General features: G+C 46.3%; 1 protein-coding gene across 1 annotated transcript in view; it reads right to left on the bottom strand.

Moving 5' to 3' along the window:
- Positions 1-3333, bottom strand: part of LOC137528777 (complement factor B-like) — a 134084-nt gene extending 130751 nt beyond the window's left edge. Inside the window, exon 1 of the mRNA XM_068250348.1 lies at positions 3254-3333. Coding sequence (XP_068106449.1) covers positions 3254-3287 — 34 coding nt within the window. The 5' untranslated portion in view covers positions 3288-3333. The remainder of the gene's footprint in view (positions 1-3253) is intronic.
- Positions 3334-22942: the final 19609 nt, after the last annotated feature.

Raw genomic sequence — 22942 nt, forward strand, 5'->3', positions numbered from 1 at the left:
AAGAGCGATCCAACAGTATACTCTGTTTTCCTGCATATTTGCACATTAGCAGTTATAGAAACCTTGACTGCTACCCACAAACATGCAGTAAAAACAGTAAATACTGCTGGCATTCCAGTGGAGTTATATATGTGTATGTCACTTAGGAATACAGGGCTGGCTTCAGAGGCGTAACAATAGACCCTACAAGGTATGCAGCCGCAGGGGAGCCCAGAAGCCACAGGGGGCCCCCGTGGGGGTAGAAGTTTCTTTTCCCTGTCCTGAGGGTCTGACAACTAAGGAATTGTTCTAATGACTGCATCTGCTCAGCCACTGATAAGGAATCATACAAAGATTTGCAGACAGTCCCTATTCAGTGTTCAGCAGGGTCTTGTGTACAGCGCTCAGCCACAAACCTTTTAATCCCTTCTAGTGCTCTGTACTGCAGTGATGTTTATCTGAATAGGGAAAACACAGAAATTGCACAGCAGTAGGGGAGGGGTACTGGGAGAATTAGGCTACTGAAGTTGATAGTAGAATACCAGTAACATTACCGATATTCTACTATTGGCTTCATCCTGCGCCCATAATTAGGGGTGCTCACTTGGAAACTGGAAAATGGAAATCGCAACTCTGTAATTTTAGCCTAGTCACAGAACTCGGAAGCATTGGACCAATGAGAGAATGCGGAGTCATCTTGGAAGTATTTGGCCAATCAGAGATTGCAAAAAAATGATTAAAAAAAAAGACTCCTTGGAAATCAGATTTCTGCAGAAATACCGCATTACCACAACTCGGTAATTTTTGCCCAATCACAGAACTCGGAAGCGCTGGACCCGTCAGAGAATGTAGAGTCAACTTGGAAGTATTTGGTCAGTTGGAGAATGCAAACAACTGACCAAAAAAAACACCCCTTGGAACTCTGAATTCTGAAAACTGAAACCCACGGAATCGGTAATCAGCTTTGGCGGAAATCGGAATTTCTACGGAATCGGCATTTCCAACCATCCTACCAATAATTATCGGATGCCTTTTTTTCCATCTATGCCCATAAACTACCAGTCACATCTCATGTGATGGTTTTCTCCCACTTAGCAATGGGTGGTCAGAATTGCCGAATTCTAAAGCCAGCAAAATTCCAAAATTTCACACAGAACAATTTCTGAATTTTGTGGATTCCGTGTTTTCATCGTGAAATCTTGACATTGTAATTTAGTGCTACTATATTTTGGCGCTACCCATAAAATTATTATTTTTTATTATTATTATTTAGTATTTATATAGCACCATCATCTTCCGCAGCTCTGTACAAAGTATATTGTCTTGTCACTAACTGTCCCTCAGAGAGGCGTACACTCTAACCCCTACCATAGACTTGTGTCTATGTATGTAGGAGTGTATGTATCGTAGTCTAAGGCTAATTTAGTAGGAAGCCAATTAACTTATCTGTATGTTTTTGGGATGTGGGAGGACATAGGAGTACCCAGAGGAAACCCAGACGGACACAGGGAGAACAAGCAAATTCCTTGCAGATGTTGGCCTGGCTAGAATTCGAACCGGGGACCCAGCGTTGAGATATGATTAATAAGATTAATTATAGTTAGTGCAAATATGTGAAAATATGTCCAAAATAGGTTGCCATTGCACTTTGAATTTTTTCTTTTTTCACATAGAATTTTTGCATATTTCCCTTGAGCATGTTGAGTGGAAATTTATCGCTATTTATGCACAAAATGTTTGTGCACAAGACGAACATAATTTCACATAATGTTCGGAATTTACTCATTAGTATTCAAATAATTAGTATTCGGTGAATGCTGACATTCAACTCAAGATTGCAATATTCCAAAAAGTAACTAAAGACTAAATGTGGCCACACACCATACAATTTCTTAAAGGATACCCGAAGTGACAGTCCTGACTCAGTCCTGACTCAGACAGGAAGTGACTACAGTGTGACCCTCACTGATAAGAAATTCCCCTTTTTACCTCTTTCTTGCTCTCAGAAGCCATTTTCTGCTAGGAAAGTGTTTATAGTTGGAATTTCTTTTCACTGAGGGTCACACTGTAGTCACTTCCTGTCTGAGTCAGGACTGAGTCAGCCACTTAAATACCTGATATTTAACTCTTTCAGGCAGATAAAGAAAAAAAGGAACACAACATAGCTATTTGTGTGCTAGGCACTGTACATACACATGTCTATCTCATCATGTCACATGTCACTTCGGGTATCCTTTAAAAATCTGTTCAATTCAAGAATTGCAATCAATTTTTCTGACTGATTGTAACATTTCAAAAATCTGACCAATGTACCACACACCTATGTTCAATTGTTCCCCAGTTATGATTAAAATAATTGGCTGTGCTATTTATTCTAACCTAGAGGAAGATTTCTGTTTTTAATGGAGACAATTGGGTTTTACAGTGTGAAGTCTTTTTCTATATACCTAAATAAAGTATATTGGTGTTTTGAAGCAAGATCTGATTCCCCTTTTTTATATTTATTGAGTTGCCGTAAAATCAGATCATTTTATTGTATTGTGTGTGGCCACCTTAAGGAGACGGGGAAGGTTTAGTAGCGATCTAGGCTAAAATTTGTGTTTTCACATGAATATGCTGTAATTTGATACTTACTGTATGTTAGGTGCCAAAGAGATTAAGATTTTGTGACTCATCTTGAACTTTTCACATTTCTACTGCCTCACTCAGACGATGGCAGCAATTTCTGTTGGTGGGGTCTGATCGCCCCCCAGTTGTTGTTTTTTTTTTTTTTTTTTTTTTACAAATATTTATTGTAATTTATTTTCAATAAATAAACGTACTTTGTTCTCAGGTTGAACTCGATGGACGTATGTCTTTTTTCAACCCAAATAACTATGCATTTTTTGTTTCCTTTTCTCCCTCTCTCTCCTGCCCATCCCCCGCCAGCCAATCACGGCGATCGGCTGTCATAGGCTTCAGCCTATGTGAGCCGATCAAACTCTTGTGCCCCAGGGGGGGACAGACGTGTCACACGGCTGTCCCCAGAACAGTGCTGCTGCAGATCGCAGCGCTGTACTCAGTAAAAAGATGGAGACGGAGACTGAAGGCGGGCAGATCTCCGCCTCCCAAGCAGGAGATGCGCACGCAGCCTGCACGCGATCTCCTGCAGTAGCCGGCCCCAGGGCCAGGACTTGACGCCAATTGCCGTTAGGCGGTCCTGGGGCTGTAGGTAGTTAAAACACATTTAGCAATGACATTTGCTGGAATAGGCTCATGAGGCTGGTTGACTTACTTGCTATGTTGCAGAGTAGGAGCAGAGGTAACATCTTGAAAGCTGGATGGACGGCTCTACTGTGTCCTCCTGTCCTGTCTATTCTGCCAGAAAGGAATCAGCTCTGATTTATTGACATAAAAGGGGACTGTGTACGGATGAACTCCTGTGAAGGTGGGATGAACCCCATGAATGTAAATACTTTCACAACAGCTATTTGCAAAAGAGAGGAGATAAACTGAGGTCTTACGCAACAGTGCACAGAGAGGAAACTGTAGGCTGCAGTTAGGAATGTGCCTAATGAGGAAAATTTGAGGACTAGAATAAATCAGATTGATTTCTTGATTTTGTGTCATAATTGGGATGTCAACTATTGCACCCCCTAACTACCACCCTCACTGCATGGAAACATTGCAGCGTGCCATCAGCAGCACGGTGGCGTAGTGGTTAACACCCTCGACTTGCAGCGCCCAGTTTGAATCCTAGCCAAGGCAGTATCTGCCATGCATGCAAACAGAAGCAGACAGGTTCTAATTACTCCCCTATTTGCCTGATGAAGCAGGATTGCACCTGCAAAACGAGTTGCTTTGTGGAGTAGTCGAATAAAGCTAATTGTGGACTAAAACCGACAAAATCGAGTCGTCTTTTGGGGAGGGAAGTCCACTACTACTACCTCCCATTTTAAATTATTTTTAGCAAATGTTATCCTTTTTTTAGTGCCTGTGTTCAAACACCTGGGGCTTGATTCACAAGCTGTGAAAAGCCCCTTAGTGCCCCATAAGTAGCTTTGCAGGCACTAATAGCCCACAAAGCTACATTGCGCACAGGACCACCCAGAGTGCGCGCAGCTCGGCAGCCTAGTTGCCCTTTAAACCTCGCACCCGTTGCGACGAAAATGGCACATTGGGTGGCCCGCAGCGGCGGCCACCCGATGCGCCATTGTCGTCGCAACGGGTGCAACGTTTAAAGGGCAGCGGGATGGGACGTTATCGTCGCATCGCGCACTATAGCTAGGCTGCGCAGACTCTGGGTAGTCCTATAGGCGCAAACCACCTAACGCTGTGGTTTGCGCCCATTATCTATTAGGACACACTAACTGGCTTAGCGCCGGTTAGTGAATCAAGCCCCTGGTTTTAATTAGGTTACATTCAAATCTGTGCAGACTATAATCATGTAACTGGTTTCTTGCCTTTTGGAGATTAGATGAAGAGGTTATTTTTATGGTTATTCTGAAGGATGTGATCTAATGGGATCTCTGCTTTGTTTTGTCCCCGAAGTACAGTTTATGTGCACTGAAATCTGAAATCTGCCATTATAATTTATTGCATAGCTGCTGTATTTATATTACATTGTATCCAGTAAGCAGTGGTGCTTGTCACGACCTAACTGGCCCTCCCCTCCTATACACACACATATATATATATATATATATATATATATATATATATATATATATATATATATATATATATATATAGTAGCTGATTGCCCAGTGTTGCCCGGGTATGTATTCGGCTGGTGTTGGCTCCGCTCACTTTTTCTAACACACACAATTACTCAATGACCAAGTTTGTGAGCTTTGCGGTCTTTGACATCAATATTTTGCATTGGAATGAAAAAAATCTGATTGTCTGTTTGTGGCTCCACCCCCTTTTCTGAATTTGAACACCAGTCACCCAATGACCAACTGTACCAGGTTTGAGGCCTCTGCCATTAACAGTGCAAGAATGGCAGCAATTAAATATTCCCCTTGAGAAGCAATAGTTGAAGTTTGATTCACTTTTGTAGGCTCCATCCACTTTTCTGAATATTAATCCCAGTCACCCAGTGACCAACTGGGCAACGTTTAAGAACCCTGCCATTAACAGTGTAGGAATGGCTGCAGTTTACATTTTCCCAGTGAAATTTGTATTTGTCTCCACCCACTGATGACCCGGGGTTGCCCATGTATGTATTTGACTGGTTTTGGCTCTGCCCACTTTTTCTAACCCTAACGCACAAACACTCTATTATTATTATTATTATTATTTATGTATAAAGCGCCAACATATTCCGTGGCGCTGCACAATGTAAGAAAACAAACAAGGGATACATAATGATACAGACAATGATATACATGAAATATGAACACTGATACAAGATACAGCACTGCTGATTACAACTTGATTTAACATGATGACTAAAATGTATACATTTCTAACAGTGTGCAAGCAATTGAATTAATAACATTCCATGACACAAAAGGGTGAGAGCCCTGCCCTTGCGAGCTTACAATCTAGAGGAATGGGGTGGAATGACCAAGTTTGGTGAGCTTTGGGGTCCTTGGCATCAACAATTTGTATATTCCCACAGAAATGAAACAAATCAGATTGGCTGTTTGTGGCTGCGCCTCTCTACAGCATTTGAACCTCAGTCACCCAATGACCAACTGTAGCAGGTTTGAGGCATCTGATATTACCACTGTAAAAATTGCCGCAATTTAAATATTCCCCTTGAAAATCAACAGGTGAATTTTGATTGGCTATTGTAGGCTCCACCCACTTTCCTGAATATTAATCTCAGTCACCCAGTGACCATCTGGGCAAAGTTTTACGATCCCTGCAATTAACAGTGAAGAAGGGTTGCAGTTTACATTTTCCCAGGTAATGACCCTGCCATTAATGGTGTAAGAATGGCTGCAGTTTATATTTTCCCAGTGAAATTTGTTTTTGGCTCTGACACTTTTTGTAACTTGGACACACAACCACTCAATAACCATGTTTGTGAGCTTTGGGGTCCTTGGCATTAATAATTTGTATTTTGCCAGTGAAATGAAACAAATCTGATTGGCTGTTTGTGGCTCTGTCCCCTTTTCTGAATTTGAACCCCAGTGACTCAATGGCCAACTGTATCAGGTTTGAGGCTTGTGCCATTAACAGTGCAAAAATGGCAGTAATTTTTATATTCCCCTTAAAAATCAACAGGTGAATTTTGATTGGCTATTTTAGGCTCAACCCATATTTCTGAATATTAATCCCAGTCATCCAGTAACCAGTTGTGCAAAGTTTGAGAACCCTGCCATTAACAGTGAAGAAGGGCTACAGTTTACATTTTCCCAGAAAAATCTGTTTTTGACTCCCTCCAGTTTTTGAAACCTTGACACACAGTCACTTATTGACCAAGTCTGTGAGCTTTCGGGTTCCTGGCATCAAAATTGTGCTAATGGAAACAGGTTATCCAGCAAAGAAATCTAGCTGTTTGTGGCTCTGCCCCTTTAGTGAATTTGAACCCCAGTCACTTAAAGAGGAGCTGTTAGGTATAGGGTCTCAGAGACAAAAAACACATATATCAGTAGCTAAATACTGGCTGTACTTACATTACATATGCATTTCACTGTCCACGTTTGGATTTCACAGAATTTTTATATAGTATATGCAGAGAATGATGCTCCTGATAGCTCATGGCAGGTTCCATGTTTGTCTGTCTTGTCTGAAACCAATTGTGATGTCATATCCTCCCTTACCCTGCTTCCTGATTAATTATACATTAGCCCTCCCAAGTCCCAGCCCTCAGACACTCCTACCAGTCTCTGGTCTTATGCTCGGTACACAAGATGCGTTTTCCCGCTCGATCCGCGGGTCAATCGGGATCGATTCGCAAAACGACCGATTTGGGGGGGTTGCCGCAGGCAGCCTGCAGCTGTCACTCGGGGTGTCTGGATGGGGAGGGAAGGAGTCGAGAGGGACCAGCCAATGAGGCTGCAGCAGGGCTGGATAGGGAAATGAAGGGGTGGTGCAGGGAGGGCAGTAGAGAGGAAGTAAGACCTTCCCATACTGCTTTGCGGGCTGGCTGCGGCTTTTTCAGCCTGATGCGTCCTCCTAAACAGCCTGGAGATAAGGAAGGCTGCTATTCAGCCCACAATAAAGTAAGAGAGTTTTAACTTCAGTATTGATATTTGGCTTCCTTCCACACTGTTTAACACAGGGGAACATAGATCAAAATTACTTGTTTTTGCCTGACAGTTACTCTTTAATGACCGACTGTAGCAGGTTTGAGACCTCTGCCATTAAGTGTATACATGGCAGCAGTTTCAATATTCCCCTTGAAAATCAATAGGTGAATTTTGATTGGCTCTTGTAGGCTCCACCTACTTTTCTGAATATTAATCCCGGTTACGCAGTGACCAACTGTGTCAAGTTTGAGAACCCTGCCATTAACAGTGTAAGAATGGCTGCAATTTATATTTTCCCGCGTAAAAAGTTAGTTGTTTTTGGCTCCGCCCACTATTTCTAATTTAGACATACAGTCACTCAATGACTAAGTTTATGAGCTGCGGGGTCTTTGGAATCAATAAGTTGCATTTTCCCAATGAAATTAAACAAATCCGATTAGCTGTTTTTGGCCTGCTCCCTTTTCAGAGTTAAACCCCAGTCTGGCAGTCTCCCAGTGACTGACTGCACCAGATTTGAGGCCTCTGCCATTAAGAGCGGACCAGTGAATAATGGCGCACAGCGTCTAGGCATAAAAATGGCGCTGCATTAAAAAGATATGCTTATCGCTATTTATCGTTAGTCCTGCATAATAATGGTGCACAGGGAAAAAAAGAAGAAAAACGGCACACATTAACATTATTTATCAATAGTGGCACACACTAACGTTATTTATCAATAATGCCGTTCATTTGCCAAACAGCAGACGTTATTGCCCACAGTAAGGTTATTTATCAATGGCGCCCTACATAAGCCAAACTGCAGACGTTATTTAACTGCAAAACGGTGAATGGATTTAATGTAACACTGTCAAGGTTAGGGTTAGGCACCACTGGGAGGGGTCTTAGGGTTAGGCACCACCAGGGGGGTGGTTAGGGTTAGGCACCACCAGGTGGGTGGTTAGGATTAGTCACCACTAGGGGGGTCTTAGGGTGAGGCACCACCAGGGGGGTGGTTAAGGTTAGGCACCACCAGGGGGGGTCTTAGGATTAGGCACCAACCGGGGGGGTCTTAGAGTTAGGCACCACCAGGGGGGTCTTAGGGTTAGGCACCACCAGGGGGGTGGTTAGGGTTAGGCACCACCAGGGGGGTTTTAGGGTTAGGCACCACCAGGGGGGGGTGGTTAGGGTTAGGCACCACCAGGGTGGTGGTTAGGGTTAGGCACCACCAGGGGAGTGGTTAGGGTTAGGCACCACCAGGGGGGTGGTTAGGGTTAGGCACCACCAGGGAGGTCTTAGGGTTAGGCATCACCAGGGGGGCGGTTAGGGTTAGGCACCACCAGGGGGGGTTTAGGGGTTAGGGATAGGTACAAAGAGGGTTCTGTGTGTTAACGCTAAATAACGATAAGGCTTTAACGCTAAATAACAATAAGGCTTTAACGTTAAATAACAATAAGGCTTTAACGTTAAATAGCGATAAGCGGCAAACGGATTAGCGGCAACACCGTGTGCCATTATTCGCAGGCGCCATTTTCAGATGGATCCATTAAGGGTGTATGAATGGCAGCACTGTAAATATTACCCTTGAAAATCAAAAGGTGAATTTTGATTGGCTGCTGTAGGCTCCACCCACTTTCCTGAATATTAATCCCAGTCACCAAGTGGCCATCTGTGTCAGGTTTAAGAACCCTGCCAATAACAGAATGGCTGAAATCAATCTAACAAATCTAATTGGCTGTTTGTGGCCTTACCCCCTTTAGTGAATTTGGACCCCAGTCACCCAATGACTGACTATATCAGGTTTGAAGCCTCTGCCATTAACAGTGTAAGAATGGTAGCAATGTAAATATTCCCCTTGAAAATCAATAGGTGAATTTTGATTGGCTGTTGTAGGCTCCACCCATTGGCCAATTGTGTCAAGTTTGGGAACCCTGTCATATAAAAAATTAGGTTGTTGGCACCTCCCACTTTTTCTAACCTTGACATACAGTCACTCAGGTACCAAGTTTATCAGCTTTGCGATCCTTGGTATCAATACGGGGCTTGATTCACAAAGCGGTACTAACTGTTAGCACGCCTGTGAAGACCCCCTTAGCACGTCTAAACAAGCTTTTCGCGCGTAAAACTTTATGCGCGTAAAACTTTATGTGCGCACTGCACAGAGTGCAGGGCGCTCTGCGCGAAGTGCCCATTAAAGCCTATGGGACTTAGCACGCGCATAGGACTTTGCGCGCGCAAAACTTTGCGCACAAAACTTTGTGCGCGATCTAATTGAGAAATCTGGTGCTAACCTACTTAGCACCCTGGTTAGCACGTCTAAAGACTTTAGACATGCTAAGTAGGTTAGCACCGCTTTGTGAATCAAGCCCTTTGTATATTACCATTGAAAAATAAATAAATCTGATTGGCTGTTTGAACCCCAGTCACCCATTCACCAACTGTACCAGGTTTGAGGCATCTGCTATTAACCGTATAAGAATGGTTTAAATATTCCCTTTGAAAATCAAAAAGTGAATTTTATTGGCTGTTGTAGGCTCCACCCACTTTCCAAAATCTTAATCTCATTTACCCAGTGACCAACTGTGCAAAGTTTGAGAACCCTGCAATTAATGGCGTAAGAATGACTGCAGTTTACATTTTCCCAGTAAAATTTGTTTTTGGCTCCACCCACTTTTTTTAACCTTGACACACAATCGCTCAATGACCAAGTTTGTGAGCTTTCAGGTTCCTGGCATCAAAAATGTGTGAATGGAAACAGTTTATCCACCAAGGAAATTTGATTGGCTGTTTGTAGTCCAGCCCCTTTAGTGAGTTTTCCCATTTAAAATGAATGGCTGAAATTTAATTGGCTGTTTTATGCTTCGCCCACTTCTCCTGGATTTGTAACCTCGGTCACTGTGCCAAGTGTGGGGACTCTAGCATTATTACTGTGAGAATGTCAGCCTTTTCCATTTTTTCTATTGACATGAATGGGTGAAATCTGATTTTCTGTTTGTAGCTCCACCCAGGTGTGCAGGGGGTAGTGTTGGGCGAACAGTGTTCGCCACTGTTCGGGTTCTGCAGAACATCACCCTGTTCGGGTGATGTTCGAGTTCGGCCGAACACCTGACGGTGCTCGGCCAAACCGTTCGGCCACATGGCCGAACTAAGAGCGCATGGCCGAACGTTCCCCAAACGTTCGGCTAGCGCTGGGATTGGCCGAACGGGTCACGTGGTTCGGGCCCGAACGCGCTCTGATTGGCCGAACGGTCACGTGGTTCGGGTAAATAAATACCCGAACCACGTCATATCTCCGCCATTTCTCTGTGGGTTTAGCTTTGGGTAGGCAGGCAGGGTAGTTCGCTCTCCAGCCACGCTAGCCAGGGTCCCCCCCAGTCATTGTGTGTCGCTGCTGGGAACAGTAGTACACCGCTCGCTCAGCCACACTATATATATAGCATTGTTTACTGCCACTGTGTACCTCGCTCAGCCATGCTATATATAGCATTGTGTTTTCTGACACTCTGTGTACACGGCTTAGCCTGGCTATATAGCATTGTGTGTACTGCCACTGTGCACCTCGCTCAGCCACGCTATATATAGCATTGTGTTTTCTGACACTCTGTGTACACGGCTTAGCCTGACTATATAGCATTGTGTGTACTGCCACTGTGCACCTCGCTCAGCCACGCTATATATAGCATTGTGTTTTCTGACACTCTGTGTACACGGCTTAGCCTGACTATATAGCATTGTGTGTACTGCCACTGTGCACCTCGCTCAGCCACGCTATATATAGCATTGTGTTTACTGCCACTCTGTGTACACCGCTCAGCCAGACTATATACCATTGTTTACTGACACTCTGTGTACACCGCTCAGCCAGACTATATACCATTGTTTACTGATACTCTGTGTACACGGCTCAGCCTGACTATATAGCATTGTGTGTACTGCCACTGTGCACCTCGCTCAGCCACGCTATATATAGCATTGTGTTTACTGCCACTCTGTGTACACGGCTTAGCCTGACTATATAGCATTGTGTGTACTGCCACTGTGCACCTCGCTCAGCCACGCTATATATAGCATTGTGTTTACTGCCACTCTGTGTACACCGCTCAGCCAGACTATATACCATTGTTTACTGACACTCTGTGTACACGGCTCAGCCTGACTATATAGCATTGTGTGTACTGCCACTGTGCACCTCGCTCAGCCACGCTATATATAGCATTGTGTTTACTGCCACTCTGTGTACACCGCTCAGCCAGACTATATACCATTGTTTACTGACACTCTGTGTACACCGCTCAGCCAGACTATATACCATTGTTTACTGACACTCTGTGTACATGGCTCAGCCTGACTATATAGCATTGTGTGTACTGCCACTGTGTACCTCGCTCAGCCACGCTATATATAGCATTGTTTACTGACACTCTGTGTACACCGCTCAGCCAGACTATATAGCATTGTGTGTACTGCCACTGTGCACCTCGCTCAGCCACGCTATATATAGCATTGTGTTTACTGCCACTCTGTGTACACCGCTCAGCCAGACTATATACCATTGTTTACTGACACTCTGTGTACACCGCTCAGCCAGACTATATACCATTGTTTACTGACACTCTGTGTACACCGCTCAGCCAGACTATATACCATTGTTTACTGACACTCTGTGTACATGGCTCAGCCTGACTATATAGCATTGTGTGTACTGCCACTGTGTACCTCGCTCAGCCACGCTATATATAGCATTGTTTACTGACACTCTGTGTACACCGCTCAGCCAGACTATATAGCATTGTGTGTACTGCCACTGTGCACCTCGCTCAGCCACGCTATATATAGCATTGTGTTTACTGCCACTCTGTGTACACCGCTCAGCCAGACTATATACCATTGTTTACTGACACTCTGTGTACACCGCTCAGCCAGACTATATACCATTGTTTACTGACACTCTGTGTACACGGCTCAGCCTGACTATATAGCATTGTGTGTACTGCCACTGTGTACCTCGCTCAGCCACGATATATATATAGCATTGTTTACTGACACTCTGTGTACATCGCTCAGCCAGACTATATATAGCATTGTGTGTACTGCCACTCTGTGTACACGGCTCAGCCAGACTATATATCATTGTGTGTACTGCCACTCTGTGTACACGGCTCAGCCAGACTATATATCATTGTGTGTACTGCCACTCTGTGTACACCGCTCAGCCAGACTATATAGCATTGTGTGTACTGCCACTCTGTGTACACCGCTCAGCCAGACTATATACCATTGTTTACTGACACTCTGTGTACACCGCTCAGCCAGACTATATACCATTGTTTACTGACACTGTGTGTACACCGCTCAGCCAGACTATATAGCATTGTGTGTACTGCCACTGTGTACCTCGCTCAGCCACGCTATATATAGCATTGTTTACTGACACTCTGTGTACACGGCTCAGCCAGACTATATAGCATTGTGTACTGCCACTCTGTGTACACCGCTCAGCCAGACTATATAGCATTGTGTGTACTGCCACTCTGTGTACACCGCTCAGCCAGACTATATAGCATTGTGTTTACTTCCACTCTGTGTCTGCTGGGCCTGGGAACAGTAGTACACCGCTCACCTGCCACTGTATAGCATTGTGCTCTGTGTCGCTGCTGGGAATAGTGGTACACCGCTCACCCGCCACTGTATAGCATTGTGCTCTGTGTCGCTGCTGGGAATAGTGGTACTGTATAGCATTTCTGTACTGCCACTGTACTGCTGCCAGTCAGCGTGTACTGTAAGGATAAGTGAAATGAGGAAGAAATCCGGTGAAAGAGGAAGGGGCAAGGGAAGAGGTGTTTCCCCTGACGGTTCACGTACAGGCCACAGGGGAGCACCCAAGAAAACCCACTCAATACCGCCCATGTTGTCCAGGACAACAACCCTCACAGATCCAAAAGAACAGGACCAGATAATTACTTGGATGACCTCTCAAGCGTCCAGCAGTGGGTTAAGCAGCACCAGCACATCACGCACGAGGTCCGAGTCCTCAGCCAGTTACAAGGAGCCAGTGGGCACAAAGCTGACACAACCGGCAGCGACACCACGCACACAACTGCCAGATAACCAGTCCGATGAATTACCTCAGGACACAATGGGGTATTCGCAGGAGCTGTTCCCAGCCCAACAAACTTCCACCTTTCAAAGGTCAATGGAGGAACAGCCAGAAATGTTGTGCCCGGATTCACAACCATTAACTGTGGGAAATGCACCGCGCACTGAAATACAAGGCGAGTCCGAGGAGGACTCGGAAACCCAAATCCCAGAGCAAGTTGGGCAGGAGGGGTTGCAATTGCAGGAGGTCGGCCGACAAGATCTGGAAGACGACGTTGGAGTGAGCTGCGCAGAGGTTGTTCTGGGGAGCTCTACTCCACGGCGGCGGCCCCCCACAATGACATATGATGAGTTTGAGGAGATGGAAGAGGAGGGTATGGACAATGTGGACATAGACCCAGATTTTGTTTGTGAACGAGAACATCGCCGTCGTAGCAGCAGCACAGATGAGTCTGTTGAAGAACCCACTGCTGCACGAGTTCGCCTTGTGCCACAAGGTAGGCGGCGCGCAATTTCAGGCACCACAAGCGTGGAAGTTCAAGTGAGAGGCAAAAGAGGAGCAAACAGAAATCGCCAGCAAGGAGGCAGGTGCTCCAAAGTCTGGGCTTTCTTTGAAGACTGCACTGAGGATGTTACCATGGCGATTTGCAAGGTGTGCAAGACCCGCCTGAGCAGCTGGAAAAGTATTAACAACCTCTCCACCACCAGCATGAGCCGCCACATGCTATCCAAACATCCCACTCTGTGGGCAAACGCGGCAGGACAGGGTACCAGCAACACTGCCTCCCTTGGGTTTACCAGACTCACCACGAGACCCGCCTCAGCAGCAGCAGTAGCCCAGCCATTGCGTGGTTCACAACATTCACAAACATCAGACGACGCTGACACTGTCACTTTCCGGAGTAGTGCTCTTGAGGTCTCCCAGTGTTCATCAAACACAACAACCAACAGCCCTTCCGTGTGCAGCGCTACGGTTCAGTTGTCTGTGTCGGAGATGTTTGAGCGCAAGAGGAAATTGCCAGCAAATGACCCCCGGGCCGTGGCAGTAACAGCCAGCATAGCCAAGCTTCTGGCCTGCGAAATGCTGCCATATCGAATGGTGGAGACAAACAGCTTCAAGGGCATGATGTCAGTGGCCATCCCACGTTACGTGGTTCCCAGCCGCTACCACTTTGCGCGCTCTGCAGTGCCTGAGTTGCATGAGCACGTGGTCAGCAAAATAACCCGAAGCCTCACCACTGACACTTGGACGAGTGCGTTCGGACAGGGTCGATACATCTCCCTTACCGCGCACTGGGTGAACCTTGTGGAGCCTGGCAGCGATTCCTCACCTGCTACGGCGCGGGTGTTGCCCACGCCGCAAACAGCTGCACCGCCATCCCTCCCACTGGATAACAACAGCAGCACCTACCTCTCTGACTCCTTCTCCTCCAACGCATCTCAAAGCTGTACCTCATCCGGAAACGCTAACCCAGCAGCAGTAGGATCGTGGAAGCAGTGCAGCACAGCTGTTGGCATGCGTCAGCAAGCGTTGCTGAAGCTGATCTGCCTTGGGGATAAGCAGCACACAGGGGAGGAAATTTGGAAGGGAATAAAGGAACAGACGGATTTGTGGCTGGCACCGCTGGACCTGAAACCGGGCATGGTTGTGTGTGATAATGGGAGTAATCTCATTCACGCTTTAAGGTTGGCTAAGCTGACACACATCCCTTGCCTGGCGCACGTGATGAACCTAGTAGTTCAGCGGTTCCTGAGGACATACCCAGGCGTGGCCGATCTTCTGTTGAAGGTGCGTCGAGTGGCCAAACATTGTAGAAATTCCAGTACTGCGCCGGGGGCACTCGCCAAGATGCAGGAGCGCTTCAATCTCCCCCACCATCGCTTGCTGTGTGATGTCCCTACGCGCTGGAATTCTACGCTGCACATGCTAGCCCGCTTTTGTGAGCAGAAGAGTGCAGTGGTCCAGTACATGACGGCGCAGTACCGAGGCGCATCCGGACAGCTGCCAAGCTTCTGTGGATCCGATTGGGCCAACATGTTGGACCTCTGCCAAGTCCTCCAAAATTTTGAGCAATCCACGTTGCTTGTGAGCAGTGACAACTCTTCAGTCAGCATTACCATACCACTGCTGTGTTTAATGAAGAGGTCAATGTTGAAAATCAAGGAAACAGCTGTCATGATGCAACTGGGGGAATCTGAAGGAGAAAACGATCAGCGTGATGGTACCAACATCAGGCCATCCGCCTCAGGGAACGCTGGCCCCAGCAGCTATGACAAAGAAGAGGAGGAGGAACAGCTGGAGTTGGAGCAGGAATTTCATGCCACCACTGACGAGGGCCAGAGTGGTGCACGTTGGACTTCCACAATTCAGCGCGAATGGTCAGCAGAAGCAGACCAGGAGGAAGGTGACGACTATGATGCATCACAACAACTATCACAACGCTCACAAGAGGATGATGAGGATTCTGGTAGGACTCTGGCACACATGGCTCAATTCATGCTAGACTGCATTGAACGCGACCCACGCATTGTGCGCATTCTGGACAACACCAATTACTGGGTTTATACCCTTCTGGATCCACGGTACAAACACAATGTTCCAAAACTGCTTGAAGAAAGAGTCAGACAGGTCAAAATGGAAGAATACCAGCAGGCCCTTGTGGAGACTTTAGAGAGGAGATTGACATCCTCCCCCTCCTCTAGCCAGTTGTACGCCGACAGACTGACTTCCGCAAACCCAGGACGACCAGGAGGGCAGCAAACAACGCAAGCCGCAGCTAGTGCCCAAAAGGGAATGGTATCGGCAGTGTCTGACACCCATGCAGCAGCAGCCCACTGAACAGCAAGCGTGCAGATCCACCTCCAACACCGATCGCCTGGAGAAGATGGTCAAGGACTACATGTCAGATGACGTAGCTGTGTCGAACAATCCATCTGCACCCTTCAACTATTGGGTATCGAAGCTAGACACCTGGCACGAACTGGCAATGTACGCAATAGAGGTGCTGGCTTGCCCGGCAGCCAGCGTTATGTCGGAACGCTGTTTCAGTGCTGCCGGAGGCATCGTCACAGATCGGCGTATCCGCCTCTCCACAGAAAATGCAGACCGTCTGACTCAAATTAAAATGAATCAATCCTGGATTGGAAATGACTACGCAACACTCCAGGACCCCAACCAAGTAACATGACCAATTAACATCTGGGATGGTGTAGCGTTTCCGGTCCCTGTTTATTGAACCTCTCATCTGTATTACATTTATGACTGCATGGCGGCAAAAAGCATTGCTGCTATATCCGCACGCTTTTTGTCCTCATGCAAGGCCTGGGTTGTTGTGTCTCAAAAAGCATGGCCTTCTCCTCCTGCGCCTCCTCCTGTTCCATCACGTCTGCTGCTGCTGGGTTAGCGTTGCCGCGTGGTCCCTGTTTATTGAACCACTTATCTTTATTACATTTATGACTGCATGGCGGTACAAAGCATGCTATCCGCACGCTTTTTGTCCTCATGCAAGGCCTGGGTTGTTGTGTCTCAAAAAGCATGGCCTTCTCCTCCTGTGCCTGCTCCTGTTCCATCACGTGTGCTGCTGCTGCTGCTGGGTTAGCGTTGCCGGTCCCTGTTTATGGAACCTCTTATCTTTATTACATTTATGACTGCATGGCGGTACAAAGCATGCTATCCGCACGCTTCTTGTCCTCATGCAAGGCCTGGGTTGTTGTGTCTCACAAAGCGTGGCCTTCTCCTCCTGCGCCTCCTCCTGTTCCATCACGTCTGCTGCTGCTGGGTTAGCGTTGCCGCGTGGTCCCTGTTTATTGAACCACTTATCTTTATTACATTTATGACTGCATGGCGGTACAAAGCATGCTATCCGCACGCTTCTTGTCCTCATGCAAGGCCTGGGTTGTTGTGTCTCACAAAGCGTGGCCTTCTCCTCCTGCGCCTCCTCCTGTTCCATCACGTCTGCTGCTGCTGGGTTAGCGTTGCCGCGTGGTCCCTGTTTATTGAACCACTTATCTTTATTACATTTATGACTGCATGGCGGTACCTTATGCAAGGCCTGGGTTGTTGTGTCTCACAAAGCGTGGCCTTCTCCTCCTGTTCCATCACGTCTGCTGCTGCTGGGTTAGCGTTGCCGCGTGGTCCCTGTTTATTGAACCACTTATCTTTATTACATTTATGACTGCATGGCGGTACCTCATGCAAGGCCTGGGTTGTTGTGTCTCACAAAGCGTGGCCTTCTCCTCCTGCGCCTCCTCCTGTTCCATCACGTCTGCTGCTGCTGGGTTAGCGTTGCCGCGTGGTCCCTGTTTATTGAACCACTTATCTTTATTACGTTTATGACTGCTTGGCGGTACAAAGCATGCTATCCGCACGCTTCTTCTCCTCATGCAAGGCCTGGGTTGTTGTGTCTCACAAAGCGTGGCCTTCTCCTCCTGCGCCTCCTCCTGTTCCATCACGTCTGCTGCTGCTGGGTTAGCGTTGCCGCGTGGTCCCTGTTTATTGAACCACTTATCTTTATTACATTTATGACTGCATGGCGGTACAAAGCATGCTATCCGCACGCTTCTTGTCCTCATGCAAGGCCTGGGTTGTTGTGTCTCACAAAGCGTGGCCTTCTCCTCCTGCGCCTCCTCCTGTTCCATCACGTCTGCTGCTGCTGGGTTAGCGTTGCCGCGTGGTCCCTGTTTATTGAACCACTTATCTTTATTACATTTATGACTGCATGGCGGTACAAAGCATGCTATCCGCACGCTTCTTGTCCTCATGCAAGGCCTGGGTTGTTGTGTCTCACAAAGCGTGGCCTTCTCCTCCTGCGCCACCCTCCTCCTGTTCCATCACGTGTGCTGCTGCTGGGTTAGCGTTACCGGTCCCTTTTCCTGGAACCTCTTATATGTATTACATTTATGACTGCATGCCGACAAAAAGCATGTTACCTGTGCAAAGAAAACAGACATTTCCCGCATTTAAAAGACAGTTTTCCCTTTGAAACTTTAAAATCGATTTTCTCAAAAACTATAAGCTCTTTTTGCTAATTTTTTTTCCTCTTGTACCCAATCCCAAGGTGCACATACCCTGTAAATTTGGGGTATGTAGCATGTAAGGAGGCTTTGCAAAGCACAAAAGTTCGGGTCCCCATTGACTTCCATTATGTTCGGAGTTTGGGTCGAACACCCGAACATCGCGGCCATGTTCGGCCTGTTCGGCCCGAACCCGAACATCTAGATGTTCGCCCAACACTAGCAGGGGGGCCGCAAGACCCCCAGAACATATCATCCCAGTAGTAAGGGATCTGTGTACCAAGTTTCGTTCAAATCGGTCAAGCCGTTTTCGAGTGATCGCGGCACATACACACAAACATACACACATACAAACATACAGTGGTGTGAAAAACTATTTGCCCCCTTCCTGATTTCTTATTCTTTTGCATGTTTGTCACACTTAAATGTTTCTGCTCATCAAAAACCGTTAACTATTAGTCAAAGATAACATAATTGAACACAAAATGCAGTTTTAAATGATGGTTTTTATTATTTAGTGAGAAAAAAACCTCCAAATCTATATGGCCCTGTGTGAATAAGTGATTGCCCTCCCTTGTTAAAAAATAACTTAACTGTGGTTTATCACACCTGAGTTCAATTTCTGTAGTCACCCCCAGGCCTGATTACTGCCACACCTGTTTCAATCAAGAAATCACTTAAATAGGAGCTATCTGACAAAGAGAAGTAGACCAAAAGCACCTCAAAAGCTAGACATCATGCCCAGATCCAAAGAAATCCAGGAACAAATGAGAACAAAAGTACTGTAATTGAGATCTATCAGTCTGGCAAAGGTTATAAAGCCATTTCTAAAGCTTTGGGACTCCAGCGAACCACAGTGAGAGCCATTATCCACAAATGGCAAAAACATGGAACAGTGATGAACCTTCCCAGGAGTGGCCGGCCAACCAATATTATCCCAAGAGCGCAGAGAAAACTCATCTGAGAGGCCACAAAAGACCCCAGGACAACATCTAAAGAACTGCAGGCCTCACTTGCCTCAATTAAAGTCAGTTTTCACGACTCCATCATAAGAAAGAGACTGGGCAAAAGCGGCCTGCATGGCAGATATCCAAGGCGCAAACCACTTTTAAGCAAAAAGAACATTAAAGCTCATCTCAATTTTGCTAAAAAAAACATCTCAATGATTGCCAAGACTTTTGGGAAAATACCTTATGGACTGACGAGCCAAAAGTTGAACTTTTTGGAAGGTGCGTGTCCCGTTACATCTGGCGTAGAAGTAACACAGCATTTCAGCAAAAGAACATCATACCAACAGTAAAATATGGTGGTGGTAGTGTGATGGTCTGGGGTTGTTTGCTGCTTCAGGACCTGGAAGGCTTGCTGTGATAGATGGAACCATAAATTCTACTATCTACCAAAAAATCCTGAAGGAGAATGTCCGGCCATCTGTTCGTCAACTCAAGCTGAAGCGATCTTGGGTGCTGCAGCAGGACAATGACCCAAAACACGCCAGCAAATCCACCTCTGAATGGCTGAAGAAAAAAAAAATGAAGACTTTGGAGTGGCCTAGTCAAAGTCCTGACCTGAATCCTATTGAGATGTTGTGGCATGACCTTAAAAAGGTGGTTCATGCTAGAAAACCCTCAAATACAGCTGAATTACAACAATTCTGCAAAGATGAGTGGGCCAAAATTCCTCCAGAGCGCTGTAAAAGACTTGTTGCAAGTTATCGCAAACGCTTGACTGCAGTTATTGCTGCTAAGGGTGGCCCAACCAGTTATTAGGTTCAGGGGACAATTTCTTTTTCACACAGCTCCATGTAGGTTTTGAGTTTTTTTTTCTCACTAAATAATAAAAACCATCATTTAAAACTGCATTTTGTGTTCAATTATGTTATCTTTGACTAATAGTTAACGGTTTTTGATGAGCAGAAACATTTAAGTGTGACAAACATGCAAAAGAATAAGAAATCAGGAGGGGGGCAAATAGTTTTTCACACCACTGTATATTGTATTGCTGTATAGTTGTCATTTGATAGTGCAGTATAGTGCAGTCAGTGTGTATACTGTATACAGTCACTTAGGTGAGGTCTGGGTGCAGGCCAGGCCTGCTAACCTGGGAGCTTAGTAGTAGCCTGTGGGTAGGTTAGGGATTATTTCTTGATTCTCTGTGTTACTGCTAGTCAGGACACAGCAGCATCTGTCTCTCACTGTGATTCTGCAGCTGCTGCCTGTCTGTAGTGTTAGTGTGTGACAGTCAGTGCTAGTGTCACTCACTGTCTCTCTGCTCTTGTCACTAGTGTTCTGTTCATTACCAGAGTCAGTTCAGTTTAGTTAGTGACTGACTGATCGACTAGACAGTTGCTTACTTACTGTTACTTATTGTTACATGTTGTAGACAGGGGCGGCGCCAGGGGGGTGCTTGGGGGTGCTCGAGCACCCCCTAGAATTGTCCAAGCACCCCCAAAGCACCCCCTGGAGTGAACTGACTTCAGGCGTCTAAAAGACGCCAAGTCAGTTCACACACCGGCAGCACGGAGCAGCAGGCAGGGCTACGGTAAGATGGCCGCCCGGAGCCCTGTTCTGCAGACTTCGGGCGGCCATTTTCCCGTAGCCCTGCTCTCTGCATGCAGGCAGGAAGTCTCGTGGTGACGTCGGGAAGGAAGAGGATCGTGGGCGCGCGGGCGCTGCGCGCCACAATGAGGTCGGGACTCGGGACAGGAGGTCGGGAAAGAAGGTCTTCTGGCTGTAGGTGAGTAAATGGGTTTTTCTTTTCTTTTTCAGGTGATGCGGATTGTGCATATTGGGGTCATATCTGCTACGGATTGTGCATATTGGGGTCATATCTGCTACGGATTGTGCATATTGGGGTCATATCTGCTACGGATTGTGCATATTGGGGCGATATCTGCTACCGATTGTGCATATTGGGGTCATTTCTGCTACCGATTGTGCATATTGGGGTCATTTCTGCTACCGATTGTGCATATTGGGGTCATTTCTGCTACCGATTGTGCATATTGGGGTCATATCTGCTACCGATTGTGCATATTGGGGTCATATCTGCTACCGATTGTGCATATTGGGGTCATATCTGCTACCGATTGTGCATATTGGGGTCATATCTGCTACCGATTGTGCATATTGGGGTCATATCTGCTACCGATTGTGCATATTGGGGTCATTTCTGCTACGGATTGTGCATATTGGGGTCATATCTGCTACCGATTGTGCATATTGGGGCCATATCTGCTACCGATTGTGCATATTGGGACCATATCTGCCACCGATTGTGCATATTGGGACCATATCTGCCACCGATTGTGCATATTGGGACCATATCTGCTACCGATTGTGCATATTGGGACCATATCTGCCACCGATTGTGCATATTGGGACCATATCTGCTACCGATTGTGCATATTGGGACCATATCTGCTACCGATTGTGCATATTGGGACCATATCTGCTACCGATTGTGCATATTGGGACCATATCTGCTACCGATTGTGCATATTGGGACCATATCTGCTACCGATTGTGCATATTGGGACCATATCTGCTACCGATTGTGCATATTGGGACCATATCTGCTACCGATTGTGCATATTGGGACCATATCTGCTACCGATTGTGCATATTGGGACCATATCTGCTACCGATTGTGCATATTGGGACCATATCTGATAACGATTGTGCATATTGGGGCCATATCTGATAACGATTGTGCATATTGGGGCCATATCTGATAACGATTGTGCATATTGGGGCCATATCTGATAACGATTGTGCATATTGGGGCCATATCTGATAACGATTGTGCATATTGGGGCCATATCTGATAACGATTGTGCATATTGGGGCCATATCTGATAACGATTGTGCATATTGGGGCCATATCTGATAACGATTGTGCATATTGGGGCCATATCTGATAACGATTGTGCATATTGGGGCCATATCTGATAACGATTGTGCATATTGGGGCCATATCTGATAACGATTGTGCATATTGGGGCCATATCTGATAACGATTGTGCATATTGGGGTCATATCTGATAACGATTGTGCATATTGGGGTCATTGGACGTGTTTTTTGTTAAAATCTGCTCACATTACGTGTATTTTCTTGAGAAAACCTGCACAATTATGTGAATTTTCTGGGAAAAGGGTCACCAAAACTTGGGCCCTCTGTCTTTGCGTTGCACTTTTAAAGGGAACCCGAGGTGAGAATAATATTGAGGCTGCCATATTTATCTCCCTTTAAGCAATACCAGTTGCCTGGCTGCCGTGCTGGTCCTCTGCCTCTTATTCTTTCAACCATAGACCCTGAACAAGCATGCAGCAGGTCAGGGGTTTCTGACAATATTGTCAGAACTGACAAGATTAGCTGCATGGCTTGTTTCTGGTGTAATTCAGTTCACTACTACAGCCAAATAGATCAGCAGGGCTGCCAGGCAACTAGTATTGTTTAAAAGGAAATAAATATGGCAGCCACCATATCACTCTCACCCTGGGTTCACTTTAAATTACAGTTAGCCCCGCCCTCATCCAGTCATGACCACGCCCATTTTTGGCGCAGCGCGCTTCGCGCGCCGCAGGTCGTCAGCTCCCCTGGAAATTGGTCCAGCACCTGCATAGCACCCCCTAAAAAAATTTCCTGGAGCCGCCACTGGTTGTAGACATAGACAGTACACTAGTAGTTCACTCACT

The sequence above is a fragment of the Hyperolius riggenbachi genome, chromosome 8 (genome assembly GCF_040937935.1).
Source record: "Hyperolius riggenbachi isolate aHypRig1 chromosome 8, aHypRig1.pri, whole genome shotgun sequence".
Lineage (NCBI taxonomy): Eukaryota > Metazoa > Chordata > Amphibia > Anura > Hyperoliidae > Hyperolius > Hyperolius riggenbachi.